Below are 13,515 nucleotides of genomic sequence, written 5' to 3'. Positions count from 1 at the left end.
GTCTACCCTCAGAAGCAATGGCAAATCTGAACTTATTTTCTTCAACTTTTCCAAAAAATGTTTTATGCTTTCTTGCCCTGTTACCCTTCTTTTTATTTGCTTAAACCTTTTTAGAAGTAATACATACATATAAAGTTGCATAAAATAGACACACACAGTTTAATGAATAAAATGAGTATACATGTAACTACCTCCTACGTTAAGAAATAGAACAGCGAACTCCTTCCCCCTTCAAAAACTTCCCACTGTCTGGGGCACCTGGGTAGCTCAGTCAGTTAAGTGTCTGCCTTTGGTTCAGGTCGTGATTTCAGGGTCCTGGGATCAAGCCCCACATGGGGCTCCCTGCTCAGTGGGGAGTCTGCTTCCCCCTCTGCCCCTATCCCCACTCATGCCTGCTCTCTCTCTCAAATAAACAAAATCTTAAAAAAAAAAAACCCAAACTTCCCACTGTCCTTCGCTTTAAGTAACTGTTTTTGGGGAGAGTATAGGAAAACCCCACAGAATTTTTGGGATCAGCCCCTGAATTCATATGCCTGCATGATCCCGGGCCAGGGCAAAACAAGACATCAAGTTGAATCACATATTGTATACCTGAAACTAATATAACACTGTATGTTAACTATACTGGAATTAAAATTAAAAAAATAAAAATAAAGGCATTAGGGACTGTGGGTGGTTGGGGGGACACGGGAAGAGGCATCAAGATGTCAGAGTATATGTGTATTTGTATCTGTGAGTATGTGTGAGGGAATGCCCACACAGGCCAGGTTTAAAGCAATCCTAAAAGGTAGAGTAAACCTGTACTTCTAAAGGTAAACATTTTCAAAATAAAAGCATGTTTTTACTAAGCAGACACAGTACTCTGCTGCTCCTGGCTTAAACCAAGCCTTAATAGGAAATCGCATGATTTTCAGTACACAAGTTTCAAAACAGTATGAATTTAGACCAGTTACCTTCAACCCCATTGTGGGTAGGAAAGATGCTTTAAGTGAAAAGTTGGCATTATGGGGTTGCACAATCCCAGCTACCCAATAAACTCATTCCATCCAACCAGAACAGGGGTTCTCTCTGCTCACAGCAGGCATCCAACAGGGTAGCACATATATGCTCTCTGAGTGAGAAAGCAACACCTTCTCACATACAACCCCCTGGAGAGAGATGGGGAGGGGAGGGAGGAGGACTTTACACCTGCAAACTCCTAACTCGATCAGCACCAGGGCTGGGAAAAACAGCACATATTTAAAAAAAAAAAAAAAATTTCCTTTATCTGGATTCCTGATAAAGCCAGTAACTTTCAAAGAAGGATCTTCTTAAGCCATTTTTTCTTAGAAGATGAGTAAGTATAATGATTCAACAACCAAGTCTTTGTCTTCCTAATGGACTTGTCAAGCCCTAACGACTGTATAAGCGAACTGCTTTAAAGGGCAGCTGTCAGAATTCTTACTCCTCTTGGGAGGAAAACACTATACGCACAAAGTGTTGTCATATTAATTAAGGCACCTCAACTTGAAGGCATATCTGTCGCTGGGCCGTCGGATAATCAAAATGACCACTAAAAATGGAACAGCTCTATCTCCAATGGGGCAGCCATGAGCCACCCCCAATCCTAAGAGACTCCTGTGAGATGTGACCTGGGATGCACACGTGTACCACTGAATATCCATCGACACGTAGCCATATGTTTTCAGTTTTTACTGTATGTCCTATTCAGGCTAGGAAACAAAACAATTAACAGACATTAACTCTTGGCCCATCTAGTTAGCTGACTAGCTCACTGAGGTCTGGTGCGAAAGAACTGCTCTCCAGGTCTAAAAGAACTGCTGCTTGCACCGAAACTCCGTGAGTTTCATGATGAACATCCTGATTTTTTTTTTCCCCCAATTCCCCATCTCCAGAAGTAAGGCAGCTCTGTCTGTCAAGATGCCCAGGCTGTGCGGCAGCGGCGTCAAAGGCCGCCGTTTGCTCCAAGGCACCGCCGTCTGTGGCAGCAAAACATTCTGTCTCCGGAAAATAAACACATCTGCCTCTGCCAGTGTCCTCCCACTGTGCCGCCCATCTGGAGCAGGTGAGCTGGAAGGCAAGCCTGGGCACGGGTGAGATGGCGGTGAGCAGGGGGGACAAGGCCTCAAGGGAGATGGCACATGGAGGAAGAAGGGAGTGCTGTGTCATGTCACATCCTGCTAACCACATTCGCCAAAAAGCATGTGAAATTACCCTTTGTTAGTGATATCTTATCACATGTAACAAATGGTTGGTCGTGTTTAGAGGACAAGACCTGCAAAGTCAAGGTTTCACCAGGGCCATCTGCTCACCACATCACATGACCTCACTGGTAACAACGAACAGATGATGTCTTTGTGCCAGCTACCAAAGGCAAGAGGACGATAACTCTAGTGGTCAGATTAGAGGTTCAAAGCAACCAGGATTCTTCTAGGACAAGACCACACTATCCATGCCTACTGTAAGCCAGATGAAACACACTCAACGTCAGGTCAGAGTGTTGGGGTCAGTCATGGTCACTTCCAAAAATTACTAATACCTGAAATTCTTTCCAACACGTTCTATACCTTTCCCTGAAAAAAATAAATTCAAGTCTGGTTATGGTCTTGATATCAGATCTTTAAATTATACTATTTGGGGGCTAGAAGAAACCATAAAAATTACCCAATCAAATTCTCTCTTCCTCCCAGGGTTTTTTCAACTACCTCACAAGAGAGCTGGTGCTAAACTTCCTGAAGCAGGGCTCTTTGAATTACACCACAGGTTTCCAAACTTTGGTGGGAAGGGGACCATGAAGCTCCATTTTTCAAATAAAATCTTAAACGGAATCCCAATATATAAAATAGATAAAAGTTGTGCTGATCTATATGAAGCAGAGCTGAAGTTTCACCACACTGGTCTTCCCTGGTGACTTTCCTGAAGGCAGCTTCATGGAAGAGAGTTTGAAAACCATCACACCAGGTTGGCTGATATTTTTCCAACTCATTATTTCCATTTTTTAGGTGCTAAGCAATAACAAGTATAGCCCTATAAAAAAATAAATTACCAAAGGCTCACCAAGTACTTGGCAGAAAAGGTTCTCTGAGAATACTTTGGCCAGTGAGTAGCAGTAGTAAAGCCCTGAAGATTACATACCATGGAGGGCAGCATTCTACTGCTTTGCCATTGCCACATTCCCCAAGGATATCAGATTTGGCTGGTTCATACCTCAGTCTCCACATATGCAAAATAGAGATCTGGGTGGATAGTAACAGTTAATTTTAGGGTATTTACATACGATACCAAATATGCCACCTAATTCATTTCAAGCAAGAAATAGCCCGATTATTATCACTTTCTCTTCTATAGCCCATTAATCAAATCATAAGGATAATTTAAATAAGCATCATGCAAACTATGCCTATAAGCCATTACAAAATTTTCAAAATAATTCTATTTAAAATTCAAATATCATGTTCTTAATGATGAAGTCATTATCAAATACTATTTTCAGGGAGGTATCATTCACTTATTCAAAATATATTTTATTAAACCAATGGTTAATTCTCAGTTCTTGTAATTTGCCACATTTGATCACTCCTTCCTTCATAACAGATGAAGAAAGTGAGGCTCAGCAAACATAAGTGACTTAGTGAAGATCACAGAAACTAGTACATATGAGAGAACAGATTAGAACTGATATATGTGACTCCAAAACCCATGCTTGAAGAAGCCTCATAAATAATCAAAAGTGGGGAGTCAAACCCATAGCAAAAAGCCTAATAAGCCCTTTTCCTGCTCCTTGGGGTATAGTGAGAGGGAGATCAACTTAAATGTACACATGTATTTAAATAAAACTAGAATGAAACCTCTTGATTTTTCCCCCATTCTGTGTGTTTTTTTCCATCTCTTCCTGCTGATTTCATCTTTAATTTCATAGTGCATGGTGAAGTAACTGACTGGGTGGCTAAGTCAGTTAAGCATCTGACTTTGGCTCAGGTCATGATCCTGGGGTCCTGGGATTGAGCCCTGCAATGCTCCCTGCTCAGTGGGGAGTCTGCACTCCCTTTCCCTCTGCCCCTCCCACCACTCATGCTCTCTCTCTCAAATAAATAAATAAAATCTTTAAAGAAAATGTTAATAAAATTCCCTTCCAATATATAAATGAACAATAACATTTTCAGTGGTATCTGAGTACCAACTGGATGATATTTATTCAGCAAATATATATATATTGTTTTAAGATTTTATTTATATATTTGAGATAGAGAGCAAAAGCAGTGGGAGTTGCAGAGAGAGAGAGGGAGAAGCAGGCTCCCCGCTGAGCAAGGAGCAGGATGCAGGGCTCAATCCCAGGACCCTGAGATCAGGACCTGAGACAAAGGCAGACGCTTAACCGAATCAGCCATCCAGGCGCCCCTATTCAGCAAATATTTACTCAACGCCTACAATGGGCACATATTTATACCTTATCTATACAATCCTACCTAGAGATATTTTTTTTCTTTAAGATTTTATGACTTGAGAGAGAGAACGCATGTGCATGTGTGCACTGGAGCTGAGGGAGGGGCAAAGGGAGAGGAGAGAGAGAACCCCAAGTAGACTCCATGCTGAGCATGAAGCTGGAAGTGGGGCTGGACCTCACGACCCCAACATCACAACCTGAGCCAAAATCAAGAGTCAGACATTCAACCACTAAGCCACCCAGGTGCCCCCTGATATGGAGATCTTGACACTTTAAGGGAACTAGAAATTTTATACTTCCCCAAATGCACAAACATACTTGAACATTAGTCCAGTAACTAATTAAGAAGACAGTATGAAAGAGCACGGTATTTGAATTTAGAATCTTACCTCAGACTTTTACAGGCTATACCCGTGTCTTTGGTATACTTGGACACATAACAGAAATACTTAACCTCTTTATTATTAACCAGTCTAAGGCTTGTAAGTAAAATGGGGATAACATTCATCTTATGGTGTCATGTAACTATCTAGAATAGCACCGTTCAAGAGAACCTCCTACGATGATGAAAATGTTCTATATCTGCAATGTCCAATATGGTAGCCATTCACCACATGTGCCTACTGAGCACTTGAAAAGTGGCTAATGTGACTGAGGAACCAAATTTTTTTATAGAAATAAAAGTTTATTTTTCATTCAAACTCCAAGAGACTCTCACCTAGGAACCAAATTTTAAATTCTATTTAATTTTAATTATTTAAAATTTTAAACGCCATTTATGACTAGTGGCTACCACACTGGACTGCGGTGATCTAGAACAAAGCCTTGCACATAACAAATGATCAGTGTAGCTTTACTCCCATCTTCCCTATCCATAGCAATACTTTTTTATATCCTCTATACCAGCAAGTAAGTTCAACTAAAATAGCACAATAAAGAATCTCCCATAAAAAAATTAACTTATAGGGGCTCCTGGGTGGCTCAGTCGGTTGAGCGCCTGCCTTCAGCTCAGGTCATGATCCCGGGCTCCTTGCTCGGTGGGGAGCCTGCTTCTATCTCTACCCCACTTGTGCTCTCTCTCTCTCAAAGAGATAAATAAAATCTTTAAAAAAACAAAACAAGGGCTCCTGGGTGGCTCAGTTGGTTAAGCGACTGCCTTCGGCTCAGGTCACGATCCTGGAGTCCCGGGATCGAGTCCCGCATCGGGCTCCCTACTCGGCAGGGGGTCTGCTTCTCCCTCTCCCACTCCCCCTGCTTGTGTTCCCTCTCTCGCTGTGTCTTTCTCTGTCAAATAAATAAATAAAATCTTTAAAAATAAAATAAAATAAATAAAAAAAATAAAAAAACAAAACAAACTAACTTATAGCTATTAAGTTGCTTCTTCAATCAAGCAGCAACGGCAGCACAGAAACAAGTGATTTATTAGTCATATGTGCCACACACTGTGCTAACAGCTTTGCATGATTGCTTCATTTAATTTATAATAACTTTGTAAAGTAAGTGCCATTATCTTATAAGTAGAGAAATTAAGCTTAGAATCTGTCTAAAGACAAAGAGCCAGTAAGGTCAGTGAGCAAAGATTTAAACTCAAGCAGTCTAGGGGGCGCCTGGGCGTCTCAGTTGGTTAAGCATCCTACTCTGGGTTAAGCATCCAACTCTGACTCTGACTCTTGACTTCGGCTCAAGTCATGATCTCGGAGGGGTCATGAGATTGAGCCCCGCGCATCCACTCCATGCTCACCACGGAATGTGCTTGTCCCTCTCCCTCTCCCCCCCCGGCCATCCCCTTGCTCTTTCTCTCTCTCTCTCAAATAAATAAATAAAATTCTTTAAAAAACAAAACAAAACAAAACCTCAGGCAGTCTAATTCCAGAGACGGTGCCTAACCACAATGCTAAATGTGCTTGCATCTTAAAAGAACCAGTTTACAAAAAATTCATTATATACTCTGCAATAAATAAATGTCCTCCCAACCAAATACCACCCCCAAACACACACACACACACACACACACACACCAAATTAGGAATCAGACAATTTGAGCTATAGACACAAAGTTATACATGGTAACTGGCTGACCTGAAATAAGTCTCATGTGCCAACTGGTGTGACTGTATAAATGTACCAAATCTAGTGACTTCACACTTATTAGAAAGACTGAAAAAATATCATCACCTTTCTCCCCAGAATAAAATGACTAATATATAAACTCATATTTTAGGGCTAACAATCTAAGTTGATAGAAGTGTGGGGGAGCAGAGGTTGGGCTCAGAACCATAGGCAGACGTAGTCAATATTTACTAAAGCCCTGTCACTGTCTACAAGGGATATTTATTAAAGACATCAAACATTTCTGCTAGGAGATTAACCAGATCCACTGCATTTACATGAGCACACTGCCACTCTTATCTCAATTCTAAAAGCAGCTTAATTCATTTAATGTCTGCTGTATTTATGACAAAGTCTTTATTGTGCCCAAAGCTGGAATTTTTTTTTTTTTTAAGATTTTATTTATTTATTTGACAGAGAGAGACATAGCGAGAGAGGGAACACAAGCAGGGGGAGTGGGAGAGGGAGAAGCAGGCTTCCTTTGGAGCAGGGAGCCCGACGCGGGGCTCAATCCCAGGACCCTGGGATCATGAAGGCAGACGCTCAACAACTGAGCCACCCAGGCACCCCCCAAAGCTGGAATTCTTATTCCAGTTCTCTCTCTTTTTTTTAAAGATTTTATTTATTTATTGAGAGAGAGAACACAAGCAGGGGGAAAGGCAGAGGGAGAAGCAGACTCCCCACTGAGCAGGGAGCCTGATGTGGGGCTCGATCCCAGGACCCTGAGATCATGACCTGAGCTGAAGGCAGACGCTTAATGACTGAGCCACCCAGGCGCCCCTCTTATTCCAGTTCTGCCTGACAAGTCAAAGGAATATTTTACACAGCAAGCCACAGCATACTCTTTACCAAATACCACAGGAATTTCTGAGTGGCAGGAAAGGCCATATCTGACCCATTTTCCTCTCTCACAGAGCCGTGAACAAGAAAAGGCCACTGACCTTTTACCCAGATCAGAACAAGGTAGGTAAATCTTTCTCCTCCTTCCCACCAGAATATCTCTAGCTTCTCTTCAAACCTCATGATCCTTACATCGCACAAGGCCCTGGGCTAAAGGTAGCCCTGAAAAAAAGAGGTTCTATTTATTGAGACATTCTGAAGTAGCTTTAAAAAAAAAAACACAACACCTGTACTTGTTTAGATTTCTATCATAATTCAGCTTAAGCAACTGCAGACGAAACTAAAACCATAATAAAAATATGAATAGCACTGATGTTCTAGAAACACTACTGAGAAACCAAGGAGCTGATGTAAAAGGTAGAATAGTCAATAATTATGGCACCATTAGTGTAGCTTTGTCTGAGCTGCTCTGTGCCCTGGAGCTAGTCCCTTTGCCACTTTATGCCATTCATTCTGTATCAGTGATAGAGAACTAACTACTATATATCTCAGTGGAAGAGTGAGTAGATTAAATTATTAATAAGCAAAATGCTTTGGGCAAAAGTCGTATGAATGTTAAATATTATGATTTACAAGCATTCATTCTCCTAGCACTCCTGTGGGGTGAGGAAGTTATCTCGATTTCATAGATGACTAAACAGGCACAGGGGGTAAGGTCACATGATAAGCCTCCATTTACTTAGTCCCTGTGGGAAGGGAATAATACACAACTTTAGCAATCATATGAACTTTCTTGGCACATACTACACAATCTTTAATACATTCAATCCTTAACTTAATGTTGCCATCTTTTAACATGCTGTCAATGGAACAAAAACAGCTCTAAGATAGCAACAAGGCCTAAGTAAGCAAAGATGAATAAATCTCTGTGCTTTAGCAAGAATAATCATAAAAAGACACATAATCTTAAGATGAAATTTGCAGGCGCCTGGGTGGCTCAGTTGGTTAAGCATCTGCCTATGGTTCAGGTCATGATCCAGGGGTCGTGGGATCAAGTCCTACATCAAGCTCCCTGATCAGAGGGGAGTCTGGTTCTCCCTCTACCCACCTGCGTGTGATCTCTCTCTCACACTCTCTCTCTCAAATAAATAAATAAAATCTTAAAGAAAAAAAGATGAAATTTTCAAAGTTTCGCCTCCACTACCACGTAAGAACCTTCAGCCATAGGAATTAAGGAACATGGTTTGCGATGAAAACACTTTGAAAAATTTTTAAAGGCTTTCATAGGCCTTCCTATTGGTGTGCCCCATCCAAATTCTCTGGGAGTGTATAGCTGCCCTTCAGGCTTTAATCAGCAACTCTGCAGAAAAAGAAAACAAGTCCAAAGAGACGGAAGAATGAACAAGTACCAAGGAGAAGGGCTTAGGAAGTCCAAAAAAGGGCAAAATGCTACCCATGGATAGTAAGAATATAGAAGCAGCACAGAAGATATTTCTACTCTCACGTAAGGCTGCCTGCTATATTGCTTACCCGACTCCGAAGACAATCAGCCAGGTTTCGGCGTGTGAAATTAGCTGCTGCTGTGGGAGACAATTCATAACCTGGAACAAGAGATAAACAGTCATACTTAAAGTGAAGCAAAAGGAGTAACAGCACCCAAAATCATTCCACTACTCCTGTTTTTACATCCTTCCACTCTCTGTACGCCCAGAGTACATAAAGTACACAGAATGAGGAGTACAGTCGTATTCCTTGTCCCTTTCCCCATGCAACAGTTGTGAAATAGCGGGTCAGCACCGACAGTAATTCCTGGCCACAACACAGAACCAAGCCTTGCTTAAGCTGTTCATTCATCAGCAACCTGTGGGTTCCTCTATAGAAAGAAGGGGTACAAATACATAGGTATTGGGGAAAAAAGAAAGAGGTCTCGAGATACTGATTTTTAAAGCTTATTTAAAAAGAATATTGGGAAAAAGGCTAGAAGTTAGGATGTCCTCAGGGTCATACTCTACAAGGTTTTCTTTTAAAAAATAAATAACTTTATTAAATATGATTTTCAAAAGTACAAGCAATAGAAAAAAAATGTTTCCATCACTATCTACATTTTAAAAACAGAGTATCTCAAGAAAGGTTGTAATGCCAACAAAACTACAGCCCAGAGGAATGCCATCAGGTGTGTGTTTAATAATGCACTCACTCTGGAAACCCCCTCCCCCACCCCCAGAGTAAAATGGGACTAGAGTCAAAAGCCACGAATGACCTGCAACTGAGCAGACCCATGCAGAAAATGCAACTTTGGAAAGAGAGAGAGCAGGTGGTTAAGTTATTATCAAACACCAGTGTTACAGCAGGTAAGATTTAGATTAAAATTCTAACAAGTATTTATTGAACAGCAGCTATGTTTCAGAGTCTGTGCCAGGTGCTTTCACAATTTATTGAACTTCATCCTCACAACCAATCTATTAAATTATAATGCAAGCAACAGTGAACAAGCAGGAATACTTTTCAATTCTTCACCTAATCCCCTAAACATCACTAAGGATTTGACAGTTATCTTAAAGGCAGAAAGGTCTAATGCCTATTTACATATAGATTTTTCCCCCTTTCCCTTATTTTAGCTCAGTTCTTGACCTTTAATATGCATAAGAATTACTGTGTAGGGTTACATACACAAAACTACACTTGACACGTAATTTAAAAGATTTTAAAGGCCATTTTAATCATACATGATTTTTGTTCTGTGCACGGACTTTAAACCCTAACACCCACACAACAAGCAACCCTCTCAACTCTTGTTTACTCTCCCTCCCTCTCCCAGGACAGGACAGTGAAGTATTGCTGTAGTTACTGTACTTGAGAAACATTACTAGCATCCCTCACCTGCCATGTAGGCATGAAGTAGAGAACCAATAAAAAATAATTCTTGAAATATTCTCAACTTGCTTAAACCTGAGTGCCACGTGCTTTAGGTTCTTTTTTCATCTTTGAATTCTCTGTGGTACTAGCCAGAGTGCTTAAGATAGAGGAGGCCCTCAAAAGTATTCATGGAACTGGGGCGCCTGGGTGGCTCAGTCATTAAGCGTCTGCCTTCAGCTCAGGTCATGATCCCAGGGAGCCCCGAGTTGGGCTCCTTGCTCAGCAGGGAGCCTGCTTCTCCCTCTCCCACTCCCCCTGCTTGTGTTCCCTCTCTCACTGTATCTCTCTCTATCAAACAAATAAAAATCTTTAAAAAAAAAAAAAAGTATTCATGGAACTGAATGCATGATGCTAAATTTGCTGCCTAAAATCTATATAAATGGGTCATATCTAGCCATTTTATACAATTATATTCAATTTAAGTTCTTTCACAGTTCCACATTATATCAGTGCTGTGTATAAGTGTATTGAACTGTGGAAGTAAATAACTGAAGTAAGGTCCTTTCTGCTAGGGTGTCACTATAAACTTTCCTGGGTCATAAAGCTAGTGGCTAGTATTATCTGATAGTGAGGCTTCCTCTAATGAGGAAATCCTAGTGAGGAATCCTCTAATGAGGATTAGAGCGCATTAGCCCCAGAGGGAACTCACAAAAATCCTAATTATCTTCCTAGACAAGAATCTACCAGTAAGGCAAGGCAGAACTCTTCTATGACAGTAAATCTCCCACAGTTACACAGAGCATTAAGCTTATAAACATTTTACATATTATTCATTAATATTATTATTATCCCATTTTAGAAGTGAGGAAAATAGGGCGCCTGGGTGGTTCAGTTGGTTAAGCAACTGCCTTCGGCTCAGGTCATGATCCCGGAGTCCTGGGATTGAGCCCCGCATCGGGCTCCCGGCTCAGCGGGGAGCCTGCTTCTCCCTCTGACCCTCTCCCCTCTCATGCTGTTTCTCTGTCTCTCTCTTTCTCTCAAATAAATAAATAAATAAAATCTTTAAAAAAAAAAAAAAAGAACTGAGGAAAATAAAGACCAAAGAGGCTAAGTGACTTGTCACATTAAAAAAATAGTAAAACCAAGTTTAACTAAGGTCTTTTAACCCTGAGGTTCAGATATACTTTAGCTCAAATAACATCCTCTGAAATACCTAACACTTAAAAAGTCTGATACTACCATGTTCATCTCCAAGGTAGCCCTCAAGTATCAGTGTTACAATGGTTCTCTTTTCAGCTCTGGGATTTCTGCAGAAGATCTTTAGGATCAGGAGGGTCTAGATAAAGTTTTAAAAGTAGGAAGATTCAAATAAAAATATGACCACACTGGTCTGCTCATGTGTAGAATTGCCAGTAGATTCTTTTTTAGTTCAAATTTAAAGACAAATCAACCACAGTTACATTCCAAGTATTACCCACCATTTCTCATCTTATAAAGTTGCACATTTTTCTGAATATATTCTGCAAACTGTACAGTGTCTCCAGCCTCTCCAACACATAGGAGTAAGATTTTTTCACTCATCTTAAACATCTTGTCATGATCTGCTCAAAGAAAAAATGTGTTAAAAATTACATCAGAAATTTACTATTATATAGATAGCCACAAACAGGTTTATCAATCACTATATTGAATACTTTTACTAATCACTGTTTTTAGAAGACTTTAATGGGCAACTATATTAATTATTCTCTTTCACTCTCCGTGTTAAACCCATTGGTGTATTTTATTAAGGTCAATCTCAGTTGGAGAATATAGTTGAGCGCTGACAATTGAAAACACAGTTAAATACATTTGAAGGCACTAGAAATGCAAAAACTGAATCTTCAAAGAAACTGAAGGAATCAAGCCAATGGCCATTATCTTTAGGTTCATGATTTCAAAGCCCTGAAATATCTCTACAAATACAAATGTTAGTTATTTTATTTATACACACACAAAAGCATGTATGAAGGACCAATGCTACAATGAAAATTAAGGAGTCATCTCGAGAAAGAACAAAAAAAAATCAATTGAGACTATAAATCACCTCAAAAAGTCAATCAACACCATCTCCAAAGCAAAGAGAAAATTAAAATGACTGCCAGAGCAAAAATTCTAACGAATATTTTAACACTATTTAAAAATACCTCAAAAATCCCAATAGTCTAATCTTATCTAGTTGAACCAGACTCATTCAGATTACATAGATAAATAAATATTCAGATAGCAATTAGTGCCTAAGGAAGAAAACTCCATATTCAGTCTGTAGCTTCAGAAAAAGCCTAAATCTCCCTATCTCACTCTCACTTTCACTTTTCATTTTTCAAATACTGCTGAATAATCTTCCCTGGGAGACATGTTTCCTGTCTGAAAGCTTCTGAAATGCCAAAATCCCTTAATAGGATTTAAAGAACAAAATGCTACAGTTAAATATTCTACAAATGTTTGAGAGTTGTAGAACCACAATACAGCTTCTTAGACTTGGAAAAAAAAACACACAAATTGTACCTGCAGATATTATCAAACTGCCTTGAAACTCCTGAACAAACACACTTTTATTTGTTATAGGCTACAGATTTAAAGACTGTTAGTTTGCAAACTTGGTCATAAAAGAAAAAATTCAGGGCGTCTGCGTGGCTCAGTCAGTTAAGCGGCTGCCTCCGGCTCAGGTCATGATCCCAGGGTCCTGGGACTGAGTCCTGCATCAGGCTCCCTGCTCAGCAGGGAGTCTGCTTCTCCCTCTGCCCCCTGCCCCATCGCTATTTGCTCTGTAAGAAAATCTTTTTTTTTTTTTTTTTTAAAGATTTTATTTATTTATTTGACAGAGAGAGAGCATGAGCAGGGGGGGAAGGGCAGAGGGAGAATCAGGACCCCCCCGCAGAGCAGGGAGCCTGACACAGGGCTCGATCCCAGGACTCTGGGATCATGACCTGAGCCGAAGGCAGACGCTTAACTGACTGAGTCACCCAGATGCCCCCAAAAAATAAAATCTTAAAAAAAAAGGAAAAAGGAAAAAATTCACTTATGCATATGTTATTATCTATGCACAGAAAAAAAGACCGGAAGAGTATTAGATGCCACTGGGCAATTTTTCTTTCTTTCTTTTTGCTTATTAGCATTTCCTAAAATGCCTATACTAAACTTGTATCATTTTTATAAGAACACATTACTTAATAAGTTTGCATTATTTCCATAATGAGGAAAAAAAGCTGGGATTTTTGGTTTTT

The 13,515-nt window shown here is 40.1% G+C and overlaps 1 protein-coding gene across 1 annotated transcript in view; it reads right to left on the bottom strand.

Annotated features, from left to right (window-relative positions):
* The window catches only part of PSMB2 (proteasome 20S subunit beta 2), a 28,619-nt gene extending 16,747 nt beyond the window's left edge, over positions 1-11,872 (bottom strand). Inside the window, exons 1-2 of the mRNA XM_081818068.1 lie at positions 11,728-11,872; positions 8,924-8,994 (exon numbers count right to left, since the gene is read on the bottom strand). Of these exons, the coding sequence (XP_081674194.1) occupies positions 8,924-8,994; positions 11,728-11,839 (183 nt within the window). The 5' untranslated portion in view covers positions 11,840-11,872. The remainder of the gene's footprint in view (positions 1-8,923; positions 8,995-11,727) is intronic.
* Positions 11,873-13,515: the final 1,643 nt, after the last annotated feature.

Source organism: Leptonychotes weddellii, chromosome 4 (assembly GCF_054177405.1).
Source record: "Leptonychotes weddellii isolate Sample4059 chromosome 4, ASM5417740v2, whole genome shotgun sequence".
In the NCBI taxonomy this organism is placed as follows: domain Eukaryota; kingdom Metazoa; phylum Chordata; class Mammalia; order Carnivora; family Phocidae; genus Leptonychotes; species Leptonychotes weddellii.
The sequence above is the reverse complement of the archived record's forward strand: the minus strand, read 5'-3'. Positions and strand labels throughout refer to the sequence as shown.